The sequence below is a fragment of the Eleginops maclovinus genome, chromosome 14 (assembly GCF_036324505.1).
Source record: "Eleginops maclovinus isolate JMC-PN-2008 ecotype Puerto Natales chromosome 14, JC_Emac_rtc_rv5, whole genome shotgun sequence".
NCBI classification, from domain to species: Eukaryota; Metazoa; Chordata; class Actinopteri; order Perciformes; family Eleginopidae; genus Eleginops; species Eleginops maclovinus.
In genome coordinates this window covers 1,574,302-1,601,312 of record NC_086362.1, presented here as the reverse complement: position 1 = coordinate 1,601,312, position 27,011 = coordinate 1,574,302, and the positions used below count along the sequence as shown (strand labels likewise).

Sequence of the window (27,011 nt, the reverse complement as noted above, 5' to 3'; positions counted from 1 at the left end):
TACTGATTCCATCCCATAGCTGCAATAATACAAACAGGAGAACGTCTGCCTGCTCTTCCAAATGATCACTTACAGAGAACGGATGGGGATTCAAGTACGGTAAAATAAACAGCACCACACTGAGCCGGGTTAGTGCTGCCTGACTTTATAAAGTGTGTGTTTTATCAGTGTGTGGTCAGTTGCTCAGCGCTACTGGTTATTACAACTTGTACTTGCCATGAACTGCTATTGCTCAGGTTAATCTCCCCCCTCTGAAGTAAGCCTGACGTATTGGTACGTATTGGATTGTGGATCTCGCCAGGCAGCTGAGTGGGGCCAGAAAGATCTGTTTTTTTGGCCGCTGCGGTGGGAACACGAAAAAACAGATCTTTATCGGCTCCAGCTCTGGCTCTGGCTCCAGCTCTGGCTCCAGTTCCAGCTCCGGGTTGGTGGAAAAATGGCATTAGGGTAACTCCTATTCCTGTCCTTCCAGCAGCTCTGATTTAAAGACATTTCAGTATCTTAGCCTATCTTAAGTCTCCAGGAGATGCCAGTATGTCGTACTCTGCCAGGAGCACAAAACTGTTCTCCCTGATTCTCCGGACTCGGACTAGATCTCCACACTCCTGGACGTGAAGAAGCCCTCTTTCTCCCCTCGCATACTCCCTCTCCCTGTCATGTAGCGTCACCTCCGTTTGTTTGCCACAAGCCTGACGGTACATGTACCTCACCCCGACAACCAGCACCATGCCCAGGCCAGCTGAGCAGCCCAGCAGCATGCCCAGCTCCCAGGAACTGTGTCTGGGGATGATGTCCGGCAACTTCCCTTCCTTTTCTGGAGTCTTAACGGGATCGGAGGGTCGTTTGGGTTTAGTATCACTGTTGGGTGTCAACTTGTGGCCTGGTTTTAGTTTGAAGTTGGGGTTGAAGTTGGGATGGGGGTCGGGGTTTGGGTGAATCACGGTTCCTGGTGTTGGTAGGTCGAGGTTAGGCTCAGGACCGGATGTTAAGATGTGGTTCTGGTTGGCTAACTTTTGACCTAGAGTGAGTTGTTTGGAAAGCACAGAGGAGGAGGTTGATGTTAAGGGGTTGAAGATGGAGCGCCGTGGAGCTGGAGAGGGTCCTGGGTGAGGGGAGGTAGAAGATGTTGCAGATGAATTTAGGAAGGATGAAAGATCGATTGAAGAGGAGGAAGATGCTGAGGTAGAAGAGATGGATAAGGAAGAAGGAGGATCCGAGATGGAAGGGGTTGATGAGGCAGATGGGGAAGAAGAAGGATCAAAGATGGAAGGGGTTGATGAGGCTAATGGGGAAGAAGAAGGATCAAAGATGGAAGGGGTTGATGAGGCTAACGGGGAAGAAGGATCAGAGATGGAAGGGGTTGATGAGGCTAACGGGGAAGAAGGATCAGAGATGGAAGGGGTTGATGAGGCAGACAGGGAAGAAGGATCAGAGATGGAAGGGGTTGATGAGGCAGATGGGGAAGAAGAAGGATCAGAGATGGAAGGGGTTGAGGTTAACGGGGAAGAAGATTGAAGGGAGATGGAAGGGGTTGATGAGGCAGATGGGGAAGAAGAAGGATCAGAGATGGAACGGGTTGATGAGGCTAACGGGGAAGAAGGATCAGAGATGGAAGGGGTTGATGAGGCTAACGGGGAAGAAGGATCAGAGATGGAAGGGGTTGATGAGGCAGATGAGGAAGAGGAGAGGTTTGGGGCGTCTGTGGAAAAAGATGCAGAGGAAAGGGTTGAACCAGTGATGGATTGGGAGGAGGAAGTAAATAAAGCCACTGAGGGAAACAAGGAGTCTGGTGAGGGATAGTTGGAGGAGTTTGGGAAGGGTATGGTTGAGGAAGATGGCATCGAGGAAGGTTGGATTGAAGACAAATGAGAAAGAATTAAGATAGGAGGAGGAGAGGGGAGAGCAGAAAGGACTGGAGGTGACAGAGATGCATGGGTGAAAGAAGATTGCATGGATACTAGGGTTAGGGGATGAAGATGAGTGGTAGATTTAACGAGAGAAGAGGCAGGGACGTTATGAGTGGAAGAAAGGAATAATTTAAGAAGTGAAGACACTGAAGAGGAAGGGGTTGTTGAGGTTATGGACGTCATAGTGGTTGTGAGTGTTCCTTGAGTCTGAAGATCTGTGTCCTCTTTAGCTTTAACTGGTTTGAATATTAGGTTAGATCTTGATGTGGAGGGCAGAGGGTTGATGGATCGAGGAGTTACTGAAGGTTGCTTCCCCACAAAGGTATGTCCTAATGGGGCACCTGTTTGGGAAAGGGCCTGGGGGAAGATAGTCAAATCAGCAGGTAGTGTTTCAGATTTGGATTGGTCCGACTCGGGAAAACTAGCTCTCCCCTGAGTTTGGGTTGGGATATCTTGGGGGATTGCTTGGGGAAAACTGCTCAAAGATAGAGGTGTTTCGGTAAGAGGTGAAGGCGTTGGAAGCTGAGGGAGAGTTGGACTGGTTTGCCTTGACTTGAATCCAGGTGTAGGTCGGGGTAAACTGCTTATTTGTTTGTTGGGAAGGGTCTGAGGGAAGGATGGATTTGTGTAGGACTTGGTAAAGGACTCAAGGGTAGGATGTTTGGGTGGGAGAATGTGGTTTGGCAAAGATGTCTGGGACTTGGTGAAGGGTTTAGATGAAGATGCCTTGAAGAAAGGTATTGTTTGGGACTGGAGGAAAGGCTCGTGGGGAGAAGTTTGAATCTGAAGGTTAGACTTGAATGAAGAAGTTTGAGAGTTAAGAGAAGGCTCTGGGTTAGGATGCTGAGGCATGGGGGTGGTCTGGTTACCCATTTCATCATTTAAGCTAGTCCTCCAGGTTGGCGAGGAACTGCTTTGGGTTTCAAACTTTTCTGAACTGGTTTGGTCCTGAATTAGTCCTCTTGGATGTTTGGATGTGGGTCTTTGGTGATTTGTTTTGTACAAGCTGTATTTGGTTTCTGGACTTAATGGGTTGGCTTTGGTATCGGGACCGGTTGGTTTTGTATCCTGGAGGGTTCTTTCCATCTCAGTATCCTTCAAAGGAGGTATGGAAGCAAGGGAGTGCTGCAGCAAAGAAGAACTGGTTGAATTTTTCCCTGTGATCTTAGGCCAAACAGTGGTACTCTCTCTCACCACTCTATACTCAGCTGAAGCCATAGGAGGAATGTGGTTGGACAGGCTTCTTGGCGTGTTGGTATGAGTAACGGGGCTTTTTTCATCAGTTCTTGCCTTTCCGTTCACACCTGAAAGAGATCCTAAAGGCACAGGGCTGTTCCTTTTATTGAATGCTTGATGTGTAATGCGGTCTACTCTAAGGAAAGTCACAGAGCTATTCATCTGTAAGACTGGACTGGTGACCTCTGTCAGTAATCCCAGAAGTTTGTAGCTTTTGGTTCCACTGTTTGTTGTTGTAGGCGATCCTGGTGTGGAAGCAGGGTTGGTTGTCTTGTATGTTTGTTTCTTTAACGCTGTATGAGCTTTGAGAGCTTTGAAAAAACAAGGTGAGAGCAAGATATCAGTCATGAGGACAGAAATAAAATAACACATTTTTACTGCTTGTCTTAATTCGATGACGTTTGGAACACTTCCTCCTGAAACTGGAGTTCTTACGTAGGATATTCTGTAAGAACATTACGTATTGGCCAGGTTGCATACCTGGGAGAGCAGTTACTTCATCTTCCTGTAGTGCAAAAGCTGAATTCCCCCCATCCGCCCCTGTGATGTTACGCCAACTCCAAGGACTACGACTCCCATCCCGCACCACTGCAGACTCGATACCAGCCCAGTACACAAAGTAAGACTGCACCACCGTGACGCTGGAATGACAAACAAAAAGGTTGCTAGGAAAATGAATCAAATATTCACAGATATTTGGCAAAGTTTGTGGTCGTTTTAACTCTTACTAGAACCTGATGTCTCCCATGGGTGCATCCGGAGCCCTCCACACAAACGAGAGGTTTCTCTTCAGCTGTTTGTCAGAGTGGGTGAGGGTGTCGCCCTCCGAGAGGCAGTGCAGGGTGTGAGTACCGGGGGGAGTGAGGGTCCAGGATCCCCCCACCAGCACCGGTCCCAAAGACCTGGCTCGGACCCCGGCTTCGAGACTTGGAGCCTCCACACTGCGAGCCTGGAGCAGGAAACCCATGAAATCTCTAGAGCTTCGGACAGTCACTGAAGACGCAGGTATAGCAAACAGAAACAGAAGCAATTGAATAAAAGTAATTCATTAATAAGTTAAATAAAATACTTCCTTTTGTTTATCTGGTGTTACTAGTACAACTCAAACAATGAAAGTACATGAACAACCTTCAGTAGTGAAAGGTTTTTGAGATGATTGACAGATGATTGATATGTGTCCCAGCAGGGAGAAGTAATTCAGTTTGTAGGATAATTAGTAGCTGTGGAATTGACTTATTCCATCCATCCATCCGTCTTCTCCCGCTTTTCCGTCAGGGTCACGGAGGTAACAGCTCCAGCAGAGAGCCCCAAACTTTCCTTTCCCTGGCCACATCAACCAGCTCTGACTGGGGGATTCCAAGGCGCGCCCAGGCCAGTGAAGAGATATAATCCCTCCACCTGGTCCTAGGTCTACCCCTCGGTCTCTTCCCAGCTGGACGTGCCTGGAACACCTCCCTAGGGAGGCGCCCAGGTGGCATCCTCACTAGGTGCCCGAACCACCTCAACTGGCTCCTTTCAACGCGAAGGAGCAGCGGTTCTACTCCGAGTCCCTCCCGGATGACTGAACTTCTCACCTTATCCCTAAGGGAGATGCCAGCCACCCTGCGGAGAAATCCCATTTCGGCCGCTTGTATCCGCGATCTCGTTCTTTCGGTCATGACCCATCCTTCATGACCATAGGTGAGGGTAGGAACGAAGATGGCCCGGTAGACAGAGAGCTTTGCCTTCTGGCTCAGCTCTCTTTTCGTCACAACGGTGCGGTAAAGCGACTGCAGTACCGCTCCCGCTGCTCCGATTCTCCGGCCCATCTCACGCTCCATTGTTCCCTCACTCGAGAACAAGACCCCGAGATACTTGAACTCCTTCACTTGGGGTAAGGCTTCATTCCCTACCTGGAGTGGACAGTCCATCGGTTTCCTGCTGAGAACCATGGCCTCAGATTTGGAGGTGCTGATCCTCATCCCAGCCGCTTCACACTCGGCCGCGATCCGATCCAGTGAGTGCTGAAGGTCACAGACCGATGAAACCATTAGGACAACATCATCTGCAAAAAGCAGTGGTGCAATCCTTAGCCCACTGAACTGCAGACCCCCTCCCCAACGACTACGCCTCGAAATCCTGTCCATGAATATCACAAACAGGATTGGTGACAAAGCGCAGCCCTGGCGGAGGCCAACCCTCACCGGAAATCGGTCCGACGTGCTGCCGAGGACCCGGACACAGCTCTCGCTTTGAGAGTACAGAGATCGGATGGCCCTGAGTAGAGACCCCCTCACCCCATACTCCTGCAGCACCTCCCACAGTATCTCCCTGGGAACCCGGTCATACACCTTCTCCAAATCCACAAAGCACCATAGAGGGCGGAGTTGTTGGATTCAGGAGTTCCTCAAAGTGTTCCTTCCACCGCCCTAACACACTATCAGTTGAGGTCAACAGCGTCCCATCCTTACTGTACACAGCTTGGATGGTCCCCTGCTTCCCCCTCCTGAGGTGTCGGACGGTTTTCCAGAACAACTTTGGTGCCGACCGAAAGTCCTTCTCCATGGCTTCTCCGAACTTCTCCCACACCCGCTGCTTTGCCTCGGCCACGGCTGAGGCTGCTGCCCTTCGGGCCCGTCGATACCTTGCAACTGCGTCAGGAGTACCCAGGGATAATGAATTTACTTATTTAAACAGTTAATTAAGAGTAAATCACTACCTGTTACTAACTGTCCCGGCAGGTAGGAAGAGGCAGAAGTGCGTAGCGTGACGTGGCTGCGCTGCAGGTCCTGAGGTTGAGCCCGGATGTGCCCGGGAATCATTTCCCGACAAGAAGCGCGACTCGCTCCAAGGGAGAACGACAGGGTGGATGGAGCCAGAGATAATAACACCAGTCCCACCCCGAAACGCTGGAGGCTGGCCTGCATGTCTGCCAACACACATGGAGGTGACTGTACTTTAAAGAATTCAGCTGAAGTCAAATTTAATTATCCCTCCAGCAGAGTTTCAAACGTCAGTATTTGATTTGCAGCAGGCATGCATTGTTTGTATTTCACTGCAGGGAACCAAAGGCAAAGCAAACAAAGACTTCTAGAGCTTAACAAAGTCTTTACAAAGCCTCCAGGAACAGCTGGGAAATGTGTCGTAACAAATCTGAAAGCAGAGCTGCTTTCAGATTTGTTTTTCTCTGTTTGTTTTGAGTGGATTTTCATATTTAATAAAGGCATGAAAAAATACCCAAATAATTGAATAAAAGGCGTCAAAATATGTGGAAAATCTCTTCCAAAAAATCATAAAGGATTAAGAATAAATCTCTGAAAATGTTGACAAAATGACCTAAAGGAACACTCTGAAATGCCTAAAAGATTGTGAAAAAAGGATCATTGAAAGGTTAAAGATAAATGAGTTAATGCTTCATCCTTACCTTCAGGACGTCTAATAAACCCCCCTGATGTCGAGAAGAAGAGGCCTGAAGTCCTGAGTGAGTCTAAAGTGTTTAAAGTTTGGACTCTGGGGGGGATCTCGGGGTCCAGAATAATGAGGGAGGGGATGGGGAACGTAGAACCAGAATATATAGAGCCGCAGCTTGCAACCCTCTACAAATTGATTGCTTTTTAACGTTAAAGAATCAAAATAATGACGTGCTGTTGTTTGCTATAATAACAAATACAATTAAATACAAATAATAAGACTAACATAAAATATGATGCTAAATATTATAAATGAACAAATAATAAAATATCAGTCTCTCACTTTCTAGTTGGGATGTTTCTATGGAATTCAAACCCCAACCACACACTCACTCACAAACACAGACACACACAGACACACACACACAAACAGGATGTACTCCAGCTGTAGTCGCCTCCCTCCAGGATCTACCTAAAATCCTCCCCCCCCTCAGGTCCTAACCCCTTATATGACCACCATTGTCTGCTCATCATTGCAGTATGCAGGAAAACACAGAACAAGTCTAACTGGAAAAGTGTTTGTCATATTTCCACTTCCTGTTCCTCTGTCTTCACTCTCTTACAGATGACGCAGAGCGGAGGAGGCAAGGAGACGTGTGAAGCCACTCGGGTAGGGGAGCAGAAAGAGAATAAAATCAATATATATATATAATAGTTTTTAACACTTAAAATCTGGTGAGTGGATTTGAATGTGTTTCTCTGCCACTATCTGCTCTTCAGAGGCTCTGAGCGATAACACAGCAGCTGTTAATCATATATCAGTTTGTATTTGCCAATGATTTAGCTATGTCAACAAGCTCAATGTTCCAATTGTTTTATTTTTAATGAACGTTCTTATTTTTTACTTTATTTTCGTTTTATTATTTTAACATAACTCTTTAGTTTATGTTTTTTTTGGTTTTGTTTATTTTTTCCAATCAATTTTAACACGAATACATTTTTTAATTTCCAATTTCATCTTATTTCAGGTTTTCTTGATGTATTTCCCTTTTTTTTCTTATTTATTTTAATGCTTTTATTCATTTTAAATAACTTTCATTGTAGTTTTTTTTTGTTTCACCTGTTTCTAAAAGACATCATGTTTTTTAAATCAACACAAACTTAAATGAATTAAAAACACACTAAATACAAATGACCACATCACAGTTACATACTTTAATTTATATAACTAAATTATATAAATGAGATTTTAAAAATGATGTATTTATTAAATGTTCACTTTCCTTTTATTTCAGTTCATTTATTTAATGAATACAAATTGTACATAATTTAATTTGGACTTCTTTATATTTTTTGTGCTGGTTTTATTGATTTCTTTACTCAGTTATATTTTTTAAATCCTCAATGTATTTACACATTTAAATCGAGCTTAAATAAATACATGTACAAATATATACAGTGGTGTGTTTTTATAAATAATATCAATGCCAAAACTAGTCAAAGTTGTTGAGGAATATTTATAGTAATGAATACCCTCAATATACGTTCCACCTCGCTCACAGGAATGAAAACTTTCCGACCGGTTTTTCTGATTCATGAAACCGGTGTGAGGTGTTTTCAAAACGTCAGAGAGATTCAGATCCTCCTCTTGTCACCCTCTGTCTGATTGGTTAGCTGGCTTGCTCTGTTGTGATTGGTCCACATACTTCGGGATGTCCCGCCCCTTAGCCTATCAGGCAGAATGTGTTGGAGCGATTTCACTGGGCTCCGAAGCTTTGGGATTTTAGCCTTTGCAGACCCTTTACATGCACTCAAACCTGTAGAACACACCACAGGAGAAGGTCAAAGTACAGGAAGCAGAACGACTTGTTTAAATGTCCTGCAGGAGGACTTTAAGGCCAATAAATGGAAACCCTTATTAATGTTTAACAGCGGTTTAATTGGACTCACCTTTCTTCACTCACACACACGTAGGGCAGTAAAGTGTGAACTGGAAATGTAAAGTTCTATAAAACCAAAGTACGTAAAGGTTGTTTTCCACCACTGTCCTCTGGTGCCTCTTTACACCTCCTTACAGTAGAATGAATACGGTCAAAGAGCACTTTTTACATTATGCATTAATACTATAAGCCTGTTTTCATCATTCCAATACACCACAGTATCATTTACTGTCATTCTTTTTCACTTGTATTTAATTGTATTTTTGTTACACCTTATATTTAGTATTTTATTGCAATTTATTTATTCTTATTTCATCTCTTAGTGGACAGTTTAATTGAAGTTCATATGTTTGAATGAATGTTTCTATATGATTTTATCTGAATGATTTTTTTGACACATTCTGACTTTTACTTCTCCTATTTATATAAACATTTCTATTCAATTTTATTTTTTGGACATTTTATTTATGTTAACATACAAAAATATCTGCATTCCTTTTTAATTTGTATTTTATACATTTATTTCATCTTTGTCTGGAAGTTGTATTGACTTATTTACTTATGTTCTATTAATATCTTTATTTGTATTTAATTGTAAATACATTTTTATTTATTCTTTTTTTTAAACTAATTAATTACAATTTTTGGGAAATTTTTCTGTAACTTCATATGTTTATAAAAACATTCATATTCTTTATTCATCTTTAATTAATATTCTTCTAAAATGGAGCAGTGAAACACATATGATACATGACTCTAATCTAATTGAGTACTCACTGTATTCTTTCCGGAGCTTTCAGCCACACACAAAGACAGAGAGACCTAAATAAAGTATGGAAAATATATTTGTTAAACAAAGTAGGAACCTATAATTAGTGCGTTACACCCATATTGCTCACATGCACATTTTAACCGACAGAACAGAACGGTAACCTGTCGGATAAGCCTCACCCACTGAAACCTCTCTGATAATATTTCAAACTTTACTGGTTTCTTTCTCCAGTTAACTCGTACGAAGTGCAGGAGAGTGAAGGCGAACACAGAGGGGTGAGATTCTCTTTCAAACACCTTTAATTATTTTGATCCACAGTTCATTTCTGATGTTTATAAAGTCTACCTCTCGACAGGTGTGCGGTTCTTCCCTGTTAACCTGTGTTCCAGTCGAAACAGACATTTTCCCTTTGTCGTTTGTAGAAAATCTGAGGAATTTTAGATCTTAAATGAAGCGTAAAAGTTACCGAAAACGTAGATAATACTATATAATGCACTGCTCACTAAAGGACAATACTCTTCATTTAACTAAAGAGATAAAACCTTATTACGAGGTGAGGTGAGTTGGGAAATAAGGGAGGAACCGAGGGAGTTCTGTATCAATTCATTCAAACAGGGAATTTATTTTCTGCATTTATTTTACTAATTTCTTTTCAGGTTAAGATTTTTTACCCTGGTTAGTTACTTTAACTTGTTAATGCAAGTATATTATTTGTTTTTTATTTGATCTTTTATTGGATAATTTATTTTCAATTCTTAGTTTTAATAAATTAAAATAGAATTAAATTAATATTTTATTTTCTATCATTTTTTATTTTTTTATTGCTCATTTTTGTGTGCACTCTTATGTTATATACATATTATTTTATACCTTATTTTTTCCCCTTATTGGAGATTTTACTTTAACTTCTCATATTTAATTTAACATTAATTGTATTTGTTAAAAAGAAACCCAATTTTCCAGGATAAATACATTATGATGATTCTTTTTAAAGATAATATTTTAATATAATACGTATCTATTACTTTCATAAATACAGTATATAATAATATAGTGCTTCTTTAAATTACATACAATGCAGTAAAAGTACATAAAGATACACGTACAAATACCCTGTTACGAGTGAAAGTCCTACATTTAAATCTCACTTTAGTAAAACTACAGTAAACTACAGAACACTGTCCTCATATCCGTGTGTGTTTCAGGTAGAAGATGCAGTGTGTGTGTGTGTGTCTCCTCTTGGCTTTGGTCTCACTTTCGTCGTCGTCTTCAGGTAAGAAAAGCTCCCACACACTCCTTTATGGGGTCAGATCAAGAAGGATTCACACTTGTATTTTCAACGCACGCACAGATGTGTTCCGTTTCACATACGTGTAAATAAAATCCAAATACAGAAAAAAGTTTTGCCAGTGTGTTTTTTCTGCTGAATCGGTGTGTTTATGCAGGTCCAGCGGTTTGTAAACACACATGTACAACTTTTTTCTGTGTTTGGATTTTATTTACAAGTGAAATGGAACACATTTGTGTGTGCATTGAAAATACAAGTGTGAATCCTTTTGTGTGCATTCGTGAATTATGAGACTGATCTGACCCCATACTCCTTAAACACACTGCTGTGAGACCTTTATTTGTGTTTGGATACACGTCATACTTATAAACAGAGGCTTTATATGTCATGTGTTCCTGCAGGCCTGGTCCCGGGGGTCAGGCTGTCGGATGTTGTGTGGGGTTTCAGCGAGCTGCTGGCGGACGAGATCCTCCGATCCTCCTCGTTCTTCCAGGAGCTCCGGTCCGGGAATCTGACGCAGCGCTGCTACGACAACTTCCAGCAGCAGGAGGCGCTCTACCTGACCAGAGTCAGCAGCACACTGGAGGTCAGAGGTCAACACTGGAGGGCTCCTCTCGCTCCGTTTCTCTGACTTCCGGTCCCGTCAGTGTTTCTGTGTTTCTTCTTAAGGCTTCATCTTGTCTCCCTGCAGGCTCTGATCAGTCGTTCACAGGAAGCAGTTGAACCCAGATCTTTGCTGCAGGAAACACTCAAACACTACAGCAGCAGAAACCAGGTGAGACTCACACACACACACACACACATACACACACACACACACACGCACACACACACACACACACACACACACACACACACACACACACACACACACACACACACACACACACACACACACACACACACACACACACACACACACACACACACACACACACACAGGCCTCCATTGGACTCCTTTGTTTACTTCCTAAACATAGTGATATCACTATCATTTGAACAATGAAGCATAAAGACTTGTACCAGAGGCACAACTATGACCCTGAAAATGAACAGTATGTCCTCTCCTCCCCCAGAGCCTCCCTGAGTCTCCCTCCCCTCAGTGGCTCCTCCTCTCCCTGCAGTCTCTCCACTCCCTGGTCCTGGAGGAGCCGATATACTGGTTGCTGGCTCTGTCGTCTCGGCCCCGCCTCAGGGTGTTCATGGCCGGGGAGCTGCAGGGGGCCCGGGTTAAAGACAACCGCCTCCTGCAGCAGTGGAGGGAGGACACTAAGGAGGAGGTCACCTGGATACTGAGGTATGAGTGTTATCACCACGATGGCCCTGAAGTTCAAAGCATTTCCAACCAAAAGAATGAGATGTGGCAACTTTTACACAAAAATCTTAAACCTCTCAAACACAAAATAAAACCGTAATTAGTTTTTTTAATTTAATTTTTTTGTATTTCTCCAAGGATTTTTTGTGTTTTAAAAAATATATATTTCAGGGTTTATTTACGTTTATTTGTGTTTAAAAAAAAAAGTGTATTCACTGTTTTTTTGTGATTTTATAAAGGTTTTATTATTAAAACATTTTATGTTTGAATACATTTTTTTGTAAATGGTCATTGTGATATTCATTGGTTGATTTAATTACCATTACTACCAAATTGTAGTGCAGTAAAAGTACCTTACAGTACGTCTCACCACTATGACTAAGTGTGGTTTTGTGAGTGTTTCCTATGTAAAGAGACTCTGTGCTTCAGGGTCAGGAAGCTGATGGAGGAGCAGCAGGATCACATGGACGCGTTTAAAGCCATCAACATCTTCAGAGAGCAGATGATGAACCAGAAGAGCTTCTACAAGGCTCTGTAAGGAAATATAACATATATATAAAATACATCATATACAAGTTACAGTATCTGCAGAGTATTTAATATAAAACATGTGTCTCTCCTGCAGATCCTGTGATGAAGAGAAGAAACGATGAAATAAAGTCACCAAAACATTCAATATGTTTTTTATTTACATAGTTTTTAGTTGTATTTCTAACATCAAACGCAGTTTTTGATATTGTATACATACATCATGATGTCATAAATATATATTTCTTTTTACATTTCTTGTCCATGAGCACCTCACTCAAAGCTGTCTCTGTCTCCCCCTGCAGGCGGAAACACGTCACTGCACTAAAATACACAATAATACTGCAATATTTGACTTGAATAGTACTACTACTAAATATACTACACCTCTCTTATACCACTGTTAATAATACACATTTATTTATATTATACATATTTCTACTACTTACTTGCATACTCTATTAGGCACTGGGGTTAGCATTATACTTTTTATTTCTAATATGTTTATTTTTCTTGTATTGTTTACTTCATTTGCAACATGTCTCTCTGTTATTGCTTTTATACTTTTCAGTTTTTACTCAGAACTGGACTTGTGACTCTGGACCTGGGATTGGACGTATTGGGACAAGTCAGTATTGACTAGGGACTTGTCGGTTTTGACTTGGTAGCAGACTCGGGAATTGTCAGTTTAGGACTTGCCTTGTCGGTCTTAAATTGGAACCACATTTGGGACAGTCCTTTACATTGACTTAGGACGAGAGTCAGGACTAGTCAGAATTTACCTTGGACTAGTCCGTCTTGAATTATGACTTGTCGGTCTTGACTTGTTACCAGACTCAGGATTAGTCTGTCTAGACTTGGGACTTGTCTGTCTTCACCCGATACAGGACTTGGACTAGTAGTCAGTCTTCGATTGGGACTAGCCAATCAAGACTTGGGACTTGTCTGTCTTGAGCTGGTACCAAAATCAGGACTAGTAGTCAGTCTTGACTTGGTAACAGACTCGGGACTATTCAGAATTTATCTTGGACTAGTTGGTCTTTATGACTTGTCGATCTTGACTTGTTACTGAACTCGGGATTAGTCGGTTTTACCTTGGTGCCAGACTGGGACTAGTCAATCTAGACTTGGGACTTGTCTGTTTTAACCTGGTACAGGACTCGGACTAGTCAATCAAGACTTGGGACTTGAGCTGGTACTGAAATCAGGACTACAACATCTGAACGTCTCGTGCTGCATTTCATAGAGTGTGTGCGGGGGTTTGGGCGCGAGCATGGATGCGCGTGCACGCGGGTTCACGCGTGTCCTGCCCTTGTGCTATGATCCGGCGCGTGGACACACACACACACACACACTCAGAGAGAGAGCGAGAGAGAGAGAGAACCTCCCTCTGCTCGGTGACCGACCCGTCTCCTCGGGGCTCGGGAGGAAGAACCGGATCATCTCCCCGGTGTTTTTGTATGTTCCAACCGGAGGAGGAGCGGATGATGTGACCGGAGGAGAGGAAGAAAGGACGGGATGCACCATGAGAGAAACCGACTGTGGGCTAAATATAGTCTCTGCCCCCCCGGACTGCACCACCTGCCCTCCCGGTACCGGTAAGTCGCGGAGGAAAAGATGGGAGACATGTTGGTCCCGGGGCGGGTTAACGGTTAGAACCATCCCCGGTTAGACCCGTGAAGATGACTTTTGAGGTCTCGTGAGGTCGGGTTACCGTGCAGCCATGTTGCAGGGAGGGGGGGCGACTCTTGACACCTGCCCTCATTCCCGGTAACGGGGAAAATAGCCGTTCAAAAATGGGATTATAACACGGGTATAAAGGAGTTCTGTTTCGGGGAGCCGTGGGTTTTTGACACCCACCGGAGGGGAAGTGGGAGGCCGGGGTTGGGAGGAACTGGTGCCCGGAGATAGAGCTCCTCGGGCGGATGCGGTGGCGGACCGTGTCGCCTGGAGACGGGGGTGGTGGAAGTGAGCCGAGGTGAAGAAAAGGCTGGTGGTTTATTCATTTAAATGTAATTTCAATCATTTAAGTCATAGCTCTACTTTGTTTCTTGAATATTGTTCATTTTAATTTAATATGATGAGGCTTTTCTATGTTTGTATTTCCCAATTTTATTTTTGAGTCCTTCTAGAAAAAATACATTCTCTTGTGGTTAACCACATTTTCATAAATCCTTTATAATTCAAGGTTTTTTTCTATTAAAAGCCTAAATAAATGTTTATTCATCTAGTATTTAATATTTTATTGATCTTATGTAAACATATTAAAAACTATATCATTTGTGGAGACTCAGATTTGTTTTAATATATTGTATATATCTTTAATAAATTAACATGTACAATAAAATACATTTCAATATATTAAAAAAATGAAATTTTTAATTTTTAAATAAAAGGTGATTTTGTATTTAATATTTGTTCACCACATTTTTTAAAATATTAGGTTTTATTAAATACCAATTATCAATTTTGTTTTTACACAATTTTTATATTATTTCTAATTATTCTATTTAATCCATTTATTTAATGTTTATTTGAACACTATTAATTATGTGTATAAATAAAAATATATTATTGCTAATTATTTTATTAACTCCCAATACTTTTTTATTGAGATGCATAGTATGTAAGAGTAAAATAAATATCATTGGATCAAATCATTTTATTTATTGAGTACACACTGATTTTGAATGATTATGCTAATTATAGTTTAAATATATAACTGTATTTATATCAGTCAGTAATTGAACAGGTGGCAGGTGGTGGTTATTGATGATCGTAACGGATGATGCTGATTGGTTGTCAGGCAGCGAAGGTCAGGGCAGGAGACGGCTGCACCACGCGGGGTCCGTTGCCATGGCGATAACCGGATATAAAATGATTTATCCCCTTATTATTGAGTCTCTTATCCATCCAATAATTTATTCATTCACAGACTCACTTTGTTCATACTCTTCTGTGTCTCTCTGTCCTCCTCTTCCTCCTCTTCCTCCTCTCCATCTTTCTCCCTCTCCTCCAGGTCAATGAGAGGCAAAGATCCTCCCCCATTTTCTCCCGTCTCTGCCATGCTCCCATATGTCAAAAAACACACTTGTCTTATTTTAGCAACACTGCCTTCTTCCTCCTCTTCCTCCTCTTGACTCTTCTCTACAAACAAACACACACACACACACACAGTGGAAAATGAAGCGTGGGTCGAGTGTGTTGCAGCCTCTCTCTGATGCATCCACACACACACACACACAACTCGAGGTGATGATGATGCTCGCTCGCTGAGTGTGTGTGCCGAACACACACCGGTCGACGGTGCGGGTTCGAGTCCCTTCCCAGCAGCCACCTCTCTCTTCAGCCCTGATGTCAGCACCAAGATGGCGTCTGACCTCCTCATCAGGCTGTCAGGTAACACACACACACACACACACACACACACACACACACACACACACATAATAGATTAGTCAATAAATAAATTGACAGATGAGGAAGTACAGTTCTGATTATTGATGAATAATTTACGTCACTGACAAGCAAACATGTCATTCAGTGTCATCGATACTTATTTCATAATTTGCTTATTTTGCTGAATTTAAAAAATAATGAAAATAAATATATAAACCTGATTTTATATAATAAAATAAAACATTATATTTCAAATATTATAATAAAAATAATAAGATATAAAAATAAATCTAATTTTAGAAAATAAAAAATACACTTATCTATTTATCCGTTATTCGTTATTAAATGAAGGGACAGGTGGATTAGAACTGTATATTTTCTTTAATTTAGTTTTAATTTAGGATTATGAAATTGGCTGTTATTAGTTTTAAAATGAGGATTAGAATTGTGATATTTTTTACTTTTCATTCATTCTTTTTTAAAATGATTTCTTTTGTGTTATTTCAGGAAATTGTGAAATTTTATTAAATTTTTCAATATTAATAATATTTTTGGTTGTTATTTCTTTTAAAACGGAGGGACAGGTAGATAAGAAAGGAATGCAATATGGGGAGGACGTGCATTAGCCTTAGTACATGGTTCTGATGTAAGTACTTCATCCATGTATCCTCAGTACTTCCTGCTCATACTCTTGGCCTGTAGTGTGAACAGGTCGGCTCTGAGTGCTTCAGGCTGTAATGTGAACTGTAATCTATTTACAGTCAACTCCCTCCCTCTCTCTTTGTCTTCAGAGGCGACCCAGAAGGCCCAGATGAATCCTGGGAGGCCTGCAGAGGTGCGGGGGGGTCAGCAGGACGAGCCCGGCCTCGCTCTCTCGCCGGACGGCCCCGGGGCAAGTCCCGAACCGCCGACGCTCTCCCACACACCTGAAGGCCTCAACACCGCCACCGACACACTGGCTTCAGACCTGCTGAGGAAACTGGCAGGTGTGTGTGTGCGTGTGTGTGTGTGTGTGTGTGTGTGTGTGTGTGTGTGTGTGTGTGTGTGTGTGTGTGTGTGCCTAGAGTAAAAATAAATGACCGACTGATTTTCCACCAATCACAGAGCGGCAGGAAGTGAGCAGCCATGTGGTTCGGGTCAAAGAAGAAGAAGAGCCGATGGAGGTCGACACGTTTGTCCCCCACGACCTTATCGCCGATCGCCCAATCCCAGGAGAGATAGCCCCACCTCGCCCTAAAATGCCGACTCCACATCTCTTCAAAATCAAAACAGAAGACCAGGGTCTCTGTGGCAACGCAGAGAAGCTGCACCCTGGAGCCAAGATGGCGGACCAGTGTCTCAACGGCCTTAAAACAGAAGACAGACTTCACGCTGGAGGCGGCCATTCTGGCTCTAAAGCGGCAGACAACGCCTTCGTCGAAACCAACACATTTCAGTTCAAAGTAAAACTGGAGGACCATGGAGCCAAGATGTCGGACCAGCTTCTATCGGGAACCAAGATTGAGGACCAGCTTCTCTTAAAAGCCAAAATTGCACAGAGCCCTTTCCCTTCCAACAAGTTCCAAGTCAAGACCGAGGAGCAGTTTCCGTCAGGGGCCAACAAGACAGAGAACCAGCTGCTCTTCAGAGCCAAGATGGCGGACCACGTTCTCTCCGGACTGAAGACGGAGGAGGAGCTGTTCTTCGGAGCCAAGATGGAAGACCAGTTCACCTCAGGAGCCAAGATGGCGGACCAGTGCCTCAGAGCGGCGCTGTGGCAGGACATGTCGGTGAACCTGGCGTCCACGCTGCTGCACCAGCTTTCAGGTACAACAATTCAATGCTCATCATACGCTGTTGTTGTTGTTGTTGTTGTTTAATAACTTCTTTAATAACAACAACAACAAATGAACTGTAATCTGACCCGCAGAGAGAGTCAGTAAATCCAACGGCCGGCCGATGGAGAGGACGACTCCCACTTTCAGGAGCAGGTAACGTTACTTCCTGTCAGCGATGTCATGTGACACTGTGACCTCTGACCTGCTCTGTTTTGACACCGAGTGTCTGTGTGTGTGTGTGTGTGTGTGTGTGTGTGTGTGTGTGTGTGTGTGTGTGTGTGTGTGTGTTATTTTTTTTAATGTTCTACAGTCCTGTTTTGCCGGTGAATGTGGACCCTTTTCGCTCCTCCCCTCTTTTGGGCTCCAAGGAACCTCCACATGGTAACACACACACACACACACACACACACACACACCCCCCCCACACACACACACACACACTATGGGGTCAGATCAGTCTCATAATACACAAATGCACACAGAAGGATTCACACTTGTCCACACAAATGTGTTCCATTTCACATACATGTAAATAAAATCCAAACACAGAATAAAGTTTTACATGTGTGTTTTTGATCCACACACATTGGTTTTCCGTTTCAAACCGCTGAAATCATTCACGCAGAGACACTTATCACTTACACTTGTGCTTGACACAATGTTGAAGTTGACCTGTCAGCCGGACAGCGCAAAACGTCACGAACGCAAGAAATCCTACCCTCCCTCGTGGGGGCGCGCTCATGTGATTGGGTTAGAATGGAGGAGACATCTGATCGGTACGGTGGCCCTGAAGTGCAAGTCGAAACGGCATTTCACAAAACACTAAAGGCATTTCAAAGATTACGGAAAGGGTATTCCTTTAGGGGGAACACTCCTTGTTTGTGATTGGACAGAGCTAGTAAAAATCACAAGTACGATTCAGGGTGAGCGTCAGGGGAGTCTCATAAAACCCACACACGAATGCACAGCGATCCATGCACAGAGAGCGGTGTGTGTGCAGGTTCAGCGGTTTGAAATGGAAAACAAGTATGTGGATTGAAAACACACGTGTGAAACTTTGTTCTGTGTTTGGATTTTATTTACATGTATGTGAAACGGAACACATTTGTGTGGATCCTTCTGTGTGCATTATGAGACTGATCAGACCCCACACACACACACACACACACACACACACACACACACACACACACACACACACACACACACACACACACACACACACACACACACACACACACACACACACACACACTCACACACACACACACACACACACACACACACACACACACACACACACACACACACACACAGACACACACACACACTCACACACATACACACACACACACACACACACACACACACACACACACACACACACACTCACACACATACACACACACACACTCACACACACACACATACACACAGTGTCCTCAGCAGGTCTGAAGCCAGTGTGTCAGTGGCAGTTTTGAAGCCTTCAGGTGTGTGTGAGAGCGTCGGCTCTGTTTTGATTGGTCAACCGCTTACAATGTGTTTGAGCGCTAGCCAATAGGAGCGTGAGTGTTCTTTAGTGATGTCACTTTGTTCCAGAAGTCAAAATTAAATTAAATGAATATATAGAGAACAGTTGCGTATGAATATTAATTTAGTGCTGAAAAGACAGATTTAAATATTATTAATATGAATAATAACATTGTTCATTAGCTGTTGTTAATCATCCTGGTGATCCTAAAATAAAGCCTATTATTAGGATGTTTCAGACACATTACTATCCTATTTTAATCAGATTTGCTTCCTTTAATACGACGTAACAAGACGAACACTTTTGGGGAATGTGTGTGTTTATTTTGCCTGCAGTTTGTTTAATGCAGCCTTTCTGTTATTGTTAGTACTTCTTAATGGTTGTCTTTAAGTGCACTGTTTTTAACGTACGTTATGGATTTACGCTGCCACTAGATTGCCCTTTGGGTTTATAATAAAAACTACACACACTCTCAGAGCAGTTTAGCAGTAATGATGACATCCACAGAGACTCATTCAGAATAACATTTCCTTCATGATTTGCTCGACAGAATAATAAGCCTTTCCTTTTTGTTCTCACAGAAACCAAAACCAGCCTCAGCAGAGATCAAACCACAGGTTGCTCTTACTTCAACAGGTAACACACACACACACACACACACACACTCACACACACTCACACACTCACACACTCAAATATTATATTATTATTATTTGGGTTTTTATTTACTTACTTATTAATGTATTTATTTGTATTGTTTAATTGTTAGATTGTATTACTGTCTTATATATTTTTTGATTCATGTTTTTAGTTTTTAAATATTTGTATTTGTGTTTTTCTTGTTTCAAACCCTAAATATCAGTTTTTTTAATATAGAGTTACAGACACTTAGCTTAATTTGGAAAATGAATGGAAACCGAAGGAAACAGCTAGCATACCTCCCTGCTATCACTGACCTTTCACCTGCTGTGACTCTCTACCTGTCCTCCAGGTGTCACGTGTGCGGCTTCGAGACAGATGGCCGCCTCCTCTTCCAGAGTCACATGACCGAGCACCGCCAATGGGAGCGCGACTCCTTCTCGCTGCACTGCTGCGTGTGTGACCACTCGGCCAATCAGGAGGCAGAGATGAGGGCTCACGCCAACACGCACACACACGGACTCACCAGCGCCGAGATCAGGTCGGTTCATTATTGTTATTTATATTTCGAGATGACTCACTGTGGGGGGGTGAGGCTCTCCTTGGTTAACTTAACTTTTTCAGGTAAAAAAGTGTTCAAATATTGTAAAAGTGACACAATTATTATTATTATTATTATTATTATTATTATTATTATTATTATTATTATTATTATTATTATTATTATTACTATTATTATTATTATTATTATTATTATTATTATTATTGTTGTTTTATTATTATTATTATTATTATTATATATTATTATTATTATATATTATTATTATTATTATATTATTATTATTATTATATATTATTATTATTATTATATATTATTATTATTATTATATATTATTATTATTATATATTGTTATTATTATTATTATTATTATTATTATTATTATATTATTATTATTATTATTATTATTATTATTATTATTATTATTATTATTATTATTATTATTATTATTATTATTATTATTATTATTATTATATATTATTATTATTATCAGTATATTTTATTGTTATTATTATTAATATTATTGTTATTATTATTATTATATTTTTAATTATTATTGTTATTATTATTAAATATTATTATATTATTGTTATTATTATTATATATTATTGTTATTATTATTAAATATTATACAATTGTCCAAATAAAAGTCTGAATAATAATAATAATTCTCCTAAATTCTTCTTTGATTATTATTTATTATAAACGTCGTTTCTTCATCAGAGCGGTGTGATGTGTGAACTAAAGCGGTCTCTCTATGACTCATTAAGTGTCTTCTTTGGAGGTGTGAAATGTGTGTGTGTGTGCATCATTAACCCCCGCCTCCCCTCCTGACTCCCAGATGCCCCATCACCTCTCCTCCTCCGGTCGCCTCCTCCGCCGCCACCACAGTTTCCGTGGCAACCTCCTCCTCCTCGGAGCACCGCTGCCGTATCTGCCAGAGGTCGTTTCCGGGGCAACAGGAGCTGCTGGTGCACTTCCAGGGTCATCGCCAGGGCAACCAGTACCGGTGCGAGCGCTGCGGTCACCTGACGCGCACGGCCAACAAGCTGGTGGAGCACGTGCGCGTGCACACCGGGGAGCGCCCGTTCACGTGCACGCTCTGCCCATACAGCGCCAAGCGGCGGGACAGCCTGCGCCTCCACTGCAAGGTCAAACACCCAGCGCACGTGCACACACACGCCGTGCACGTGCACACACACACCAACAACAAGCAGCGGCTGCACACACACACACTCGCAGCAGCTGTCTCCTCCTCTTCCTCGTCTGTTTCTCCTCTTCATCCCTCGCTCTCTGATCGATGGAGGGATCTGTCTCCTCTCCTCCCCATCACCACCCTCCTCTCTCTGAAGCCTCGTGCTCCTTCATCCTCCTCCTCCTCTTTATCCTCCTCCTCCCCCTCTTCCTCTTTGTCCATTTCTTCCTCCTCCTCCGCCTCCGCCTCCTCCTCCACTTCCTCCTCCTCCTCCTCCTCCTTCTCCTCCTCCAAACACTCCTTCCTCAGTTACCTTGGTCTGAAAACTTCTTTGTAAATGCTTCTTTTTTCTCCTCATCTCCTTCTCTTCTCTTCTCTTCTCTTTAGCCTCCTTGTTTCCTCTCCTCATTCTGTCTCTCCTTCTCTCCTACCCTTACCTCTAGTATCCTCGTTGTATCCTCTATTTTCACCTATCCTTGTTTCCTCTCTTGTTCTTTTCCTTTCTCCCATTTCCTTGTTTCCTCTCATTGTTTCCTCTGTCCTTTCCTCTTCTCTTTAACCTTTTTGCCTCACCTTGCTTCCTTTCCTTGTCTCCTCTTCTTATCTTTTCTTTTTCCCTCTCCTTGTTTCTTCTATCCTCTTCTTCCTCTCATCTCCTTGTTTCCTCAGTCCTCCTCCTCCTCCCCTCCTCCTGAGGACTCTTGACCCTCTGGATGTCTCTCCTGTTTCCTGGAGCTTTGGTCTCTCAGAGAATGTCAATCAGCTGCTGTTTCTGAAAACAGTAAAGAATTAACGTTTTGAATTTACTGGAAATCTTTTGCATCGTGACTTCCTGCTGCGTTCCTGCCTGCTTCAGCCGTCATTTACTCACTGAATATTTAAACCTGTGACATATTTATTGCCTGTCTCTCTCGTCCTTCAGAAACCCCTTAACGAAAACTTTAAAAAACACTCAAAAAATAAAAACCCCAAAACAAAAACACTCATGAATTTAACTCGTTGAGAAATATCAATGTGAGATGTTTCCCGTAACCTCACGGTGGCGCTAGAGGGAAAGTCAGAGGCTCACCAAAGTCGGTGTGATGTATCCTCTGGGGATCATGAACATCTGCACCAAATCTCAAGTTAATCCGTCTAACGGTTGTTGAGATATTGAGTCCGGAGCAGAGTGGTTCACAGATGAGTCAGGTGATTTCTGCCGGCTCAATTTGAGATTAAAACACAACATGAGGATTTGAAGATACTCTATATTAGGAGAGGACTTATTCATGCAACTTATCCTAAGAAGCCATTATGTTTATTTATATATCAGGAAACTCCTGAATGAAAGTTGTTTTGAAATGTATTTATCTGACCTCAAATGTATTAACATTTAAGAAGCTGGAACGACTGATTTTGGGGGATTTCTGCTCAAATATGTGTTGCTAATTAATGTTTTAGCAATGACTTATAATAATAATCAATTCCCATCATTTAGACGTTGAATTATTTTAAATATACACATAAAATACATAATTTCTCTGAGTGTTTTTGGAGGTTTTTAGGTTTCTGGAGGACAGCGATGGTATTTCTAATATTTGTGTTGTATATTGATAATGTATTTGTGTTTACACATAACAACATGGGGCTCCTTAGAGTCTGGAAATGTCTTAATTTAAAGTTTGCACTATACGTAGTTCAGCTGAGACGAGAGGAAGGGTTCACTCTACGTCTAAAAAACACTTCTATTGAATATTGTTTCTGATTTTACAAGATTTTTTGTGCACACAATTTAGTAATTCATGCTCTGGATCTAACTTAATATTATACTGTTTTTACACTTCTGTCCTGGGGGGCAGAAATGTATTTTATTAATCAATTATTCATCATTTTGTGTGAAAATGATGCTTAAGTCTAGAGCACAAATGATTGAATTGTTCGCCTAAATGTTTGTTCTGTTGTATATATTATTATTTTTTTATATTTCGCATGTAATGTGAATGGCGTTCTTTATTCAATCGTCAGGACACAGCGCTGTACTTTCCCGCGGGTTTTATTTGCATCAAATGCCTCACAACACTGTGTTTCTATTGCATTCATTATTAACGTCACTAATAATGCAAAATCACAAAAACACTGCGCATGTTTTGCAACCTGCTCAAATACAACAAATAGAAAATATTCTCTGACTAATATGTTTCAATAAATGCATATTCACCCCCCCGCTGCACCTTCGGTTGTCTAATTAAAAACCCCTCAACATTTTTAATTCCATATTTTTTGGTAATATTTGATTTGCAGATTTCCAATTTTTCATTGAAAAAACTCAATTGAATAAAACCGAAAGTAAAACACAAACAGATAATTATTCAATGTGTTTAATTCTCAGTATTTATTTCGAGTTTTCTGTTTTATTTGTGATATTTAGCCTTCAGTTCATTCTCCCTGACACAAACTGCTTACAAAACACAATTTGCACATTATAACAGACAAAGTTACTAAAATCACATTTTCTTAATCGTTTCTTTGTTGGTTTATGGGCTGTAATCTAACTGTTTGGATGATTTATAATAAATAATGTTGCTTCTCCAATCAATGGTGCTCAGAGCGATCTCTGCCTGCTCGTGTTTCCTGTTTATAGTTTGATCTCTCAACCGAAAAGCATGAAGTAATAAAGACCCCCCCCCCACCTGGACTCGTTATAATCTCCCTATTTTACATATTACTTTTAAACATGTATTCTGTTCCTGTTTGCTGCTGCAATGAATAAAGGTTAATTTCATCTGATATACATGCTTGTCTTGACTGTATACGTTTTTACAAAGGGTTAAAATTGCAGCATTTCTAGCTGTTTGTAAACTGGTCTGTTTTTTATTGTAGGAACAAATAATTCGACAAAATAAAACAAAATTAGCAAACAAATAACCAATAGGTAGAAAACAATCCATTTACAAAAACAAACACATAAACCTCATAATCATTTATTTTGGTCAGGTGAAGAAGTGGTCCAAACTAATCTGGATTATTTTTTCTGTTTGTTTTATTTTTCTAAATTATTTTACCTAGCTTTTATTTTTTCGTTAAATGTTCTTTGATTTTATTTTAACCCTTTTTTTATTGTTCGTTTCTGACTGTTTTCCTGTGTGTTTTTTGTTGTTGTTGACTTTTAAAGATGGTTGTTTGTATTTATTCATTTTTAAATGTATTATTTATTTGTATTATTTGTTATTGATTTTTTGAATGTGGTTTTATTTCTTATTATGTAACAAATTTACCGCTTAATGTTTTGCAACTCCTGCATCCTTTTTGTTCACGTTTATATTTGCGATGCTGCGTCGTCCCTTATAACCCCGTGTCTTCTTAACTCCTCACACATTTATCCTTCCTAATTATCTGTGTTTAATGGAAAGAGCACAGAGAGCAGGGATCCCTCAGATTATCATCTGAAACGAGGACAACGCACGCCTCAGTGATGAAGGTCACACATCAGCGAGTGGGAGGATGAGTGTCGGTCGCCATTGGTTACCCTAGCATGTTGTAGGTCTCCATGGAGCCGGGCGGCAGCCAATCACAGTGAGGCAGAGGCAAAAGGTCATTGTTAGGAGAAGGAGAGAGAAGGAAATGAAGAAGAGGTGAGGAAGAGGTCAAAGGGATTTAAGGATAAAGAGGAGGAGGAGGATGTCACTTTTACTCCTATTTGGAGGTCAAAGGTCAACGCCTAAAGGAGAGGAGAGGGGTTCTATATGTTCTTTAAAAGCGACAAGCAGCCATTAATGTGGAGTTCATGCAAAAATCTCCATAAATACTTTTATGTTACTTCATTTAACTTGTGCTTTTTAATGTCTATACTCTCCTTTTTGTGACACATGTTTAATTTGCATTTTTTGAAAGAAGCCTGACTCTTAAAGCTTATACGTTTATATCTCATAACGTCAAATTCTGCCTTGAAAGCTAATGTAAGTGCTAATATACTGTAATCCAGTTAGCAGACTGGGCTCTGGTTTCAGACAGAGGGTGAAAAGAGGGGGCATGAGAGGACTCTTTACTTTATCTCAACGTTAATCTCTTGGAGGTAAAGTGTTACTCTCCCCTCATACAACACACATTTCACTGGCAGCGACAGCAGGTGAGCTCAGCAGCATCAAGGCTCTTCAGTTTCAGTTCTGCAGCGTTTTTGTTGACGTATGACTGACATTTGTTGTGTCCAAACTTCAAGCCTCACAATCCAGCAGGGGTTGCTGCCTCCAACTCACCCTCTGTCAGCCAACACCCAACCTCTCTCTGTTAGCTCTGCAGACTGAAAATCAATATCTGCTGAGTGTGAGGGGGAGGGAGGAGGTCAGCTGAGCCTCAGCAGGACGGAGAAAGGGATGAGACGGCCCTGAGGAAAGGCTTTCAAATTTGGCACAAACGTCTACATGGTTTCAAGGATAAACTCGGGAGGTGAAAGGAATATGTGGTCAAAGGTCAAATCCTCGGAAAACATGTTCAGGTGGAGGAGGCATATAGCCAACCTTGTGGCTGCCATTTTTTATATTTTATTTTGAAATGTATAAAAGCACGACTACAGGTGTACTTAGTGCAATATTATATAGTTGTATCTTTTTATCTGTTTAACAACATGTACATCCACCTGTGCGTTCACCTAAAGGAGGAGACATTTAAAAAACGGCTGTAATTATTACTAAAAATGTAAATGTTTAAAAAGCACAAAATACAGTTTTAATGAGTTTAATATTATTTTGTATTAATATTTTGTTAAATATGTAACAAACAACCTGTACATCCACCGGTACACTCACATTAAGGATGAGAAATAATATGTAAATATAATAAACAGGGTCACATTTAGCCATATCCAATGCCATTACATGCAAACATGCAGGTTTAAACAGTATATTTAAATACGTGTATATACATTGAATTCATTCCTGCATTTATACAAGTTAAATACAAACTACAAAGTTGTTTTATCTGCTGAATTTTATACCATTTTTACATTTTTGCATGTTTCTACAGACCTTTCTGATCCTTTTATCCCACATAATGACCAAAGCAGCAAACTATATTAAAATATGTCTGTATTAGAAGTCTGTCCGTGCACTTTCTCTTCTTCTGCAGCATTTTTTTTGTTTTTGTAACAGCTTCCGGTCATCCTCACGTTGTGCAGCTTGATGTTTCCCCTCTGATGGACCACGTGGGGGCTCGGGATTTCGCGGGAGTTTCCCGCACGTGACAGTCCGTGATTTCCCCACCTTTATCGAACACTCATCTGGTAAATCACACAAGGTGAAGGGTGGTTTTATTCAATTTCAGTTCCTTGTTAAAAGCTATACTTAAATCTAATGATCGTCGGTGAATCTGTAGGCTTTTATTTTGAAAGTCAATCTCGGTGTTTCTATGAAAGGGAGACTTTATTTTGAATAATGTGGCACAAAGCTGTTATTTCTTTTCTTTTAAGTAACATTTTGAGGTGTTTGTGCTTATAAAGTTTTGTATTTACATTTTTGCTACTTT

At 41.2% G+C, this 27,011-nt stretch overlaps 3 protein-coding genes across 4 annotated transcripts; 2 read left to right on the top strand and 1 right to left on the bottom strand.

Moving 5' to 3' along the window:
• Nucleotides 1–506: 506 nt before the first annotated feature.
• Nucleotides 507–6,049, bottom strand: LOC134876285 (reelin domain-containing protein 1-like). Its single transcript, XM_063901274.1, has 4 exons — nucleotides 5,842–6,049; nucleotides 3,872–4,136; nucleotides 3,624–3,784; nucleotides 507–1,102 (listed from the first exon to the last, which is right to left on the bottom strand). The coding sequence occupies exons 1-4, from the start codon at nucleotides 6,047–6,049 to the stop codon at nucleotides 507–509; spliced, it is 1,230 nt and encodes a 409-aa protein (XP_063757344.1).
• A 1,107-nt stretch (nucleotides 6,050–7,156) lies between these two features.
• LOC134876221 (uncharacterized) lies at nucleotides 7,157–12,629 on the top strand. Of its 2 annotated transcripts, none has more exons than XM_063901164.1 (8): nucleotides 7,157–7,202; nucleotides 9,476–9,519; nucleotides 10,450–10,517; nucleotides 10,934–11,118; nucleotides 11,224–11,307; nucleotides 11,609–11,829; nucleotides 12,277–12,381; nucleotides 12,473–12,629. In XM_063901164.1, the coding sequence occupies exons 3-8, from the start codon at nucleotides 10,457–10,459 to the stop codon at nucleotides 12,498–12,500; spliced, it is 684 nt and encodes a 227-aa protein (XP_063757234.1). In that variant the 5' UTR covers nucleotides 7,157–7,202; nucleotides 9,476–9,519; nucleotides 10,450–10,456; the 3' UTR covers nucleotides 12,501–12,629. The 2 variants fall into 2 exon arrangements, with proteins under 2 accessions (XP_063757234.1, XP_063757235.1); XM_063901165.1 differs by having other exon boundaries at nucleotides 7,200–7,267.
• A 3,007-nt stretch (nucleotides 12,630–15,636) lies between these two features.
• LOC134876284 (uncharacterized) lies at nucleotides 15,637–21,852 on the top strand. The gene is made up of 8 exons (XM_063901273.1): nucleotides 15,637–15,774; nucleotides 16,566–16,760; nucleotides 16,879–17,580; nucleotides 17,684–17,744; nucleotides 17,902–17,972; nucleotides 19,704–19,758; nucleotides 20,114–20,302; nucleotides 21,162–21,852. The coding sequence occupies exons 1-8, from the start codon at nucleotides 15,744–15,746 to the stop codon at nucleotides 21,850–21,852; spliced, it is 1,995 nt and encodes a 664-aa protein (XP_063757343.1). The 5' UTR covers nucleotides 15,637–15,743.
• Nucleotides 21,853–27,011: the final 5,159 nt, after the last annotated feature.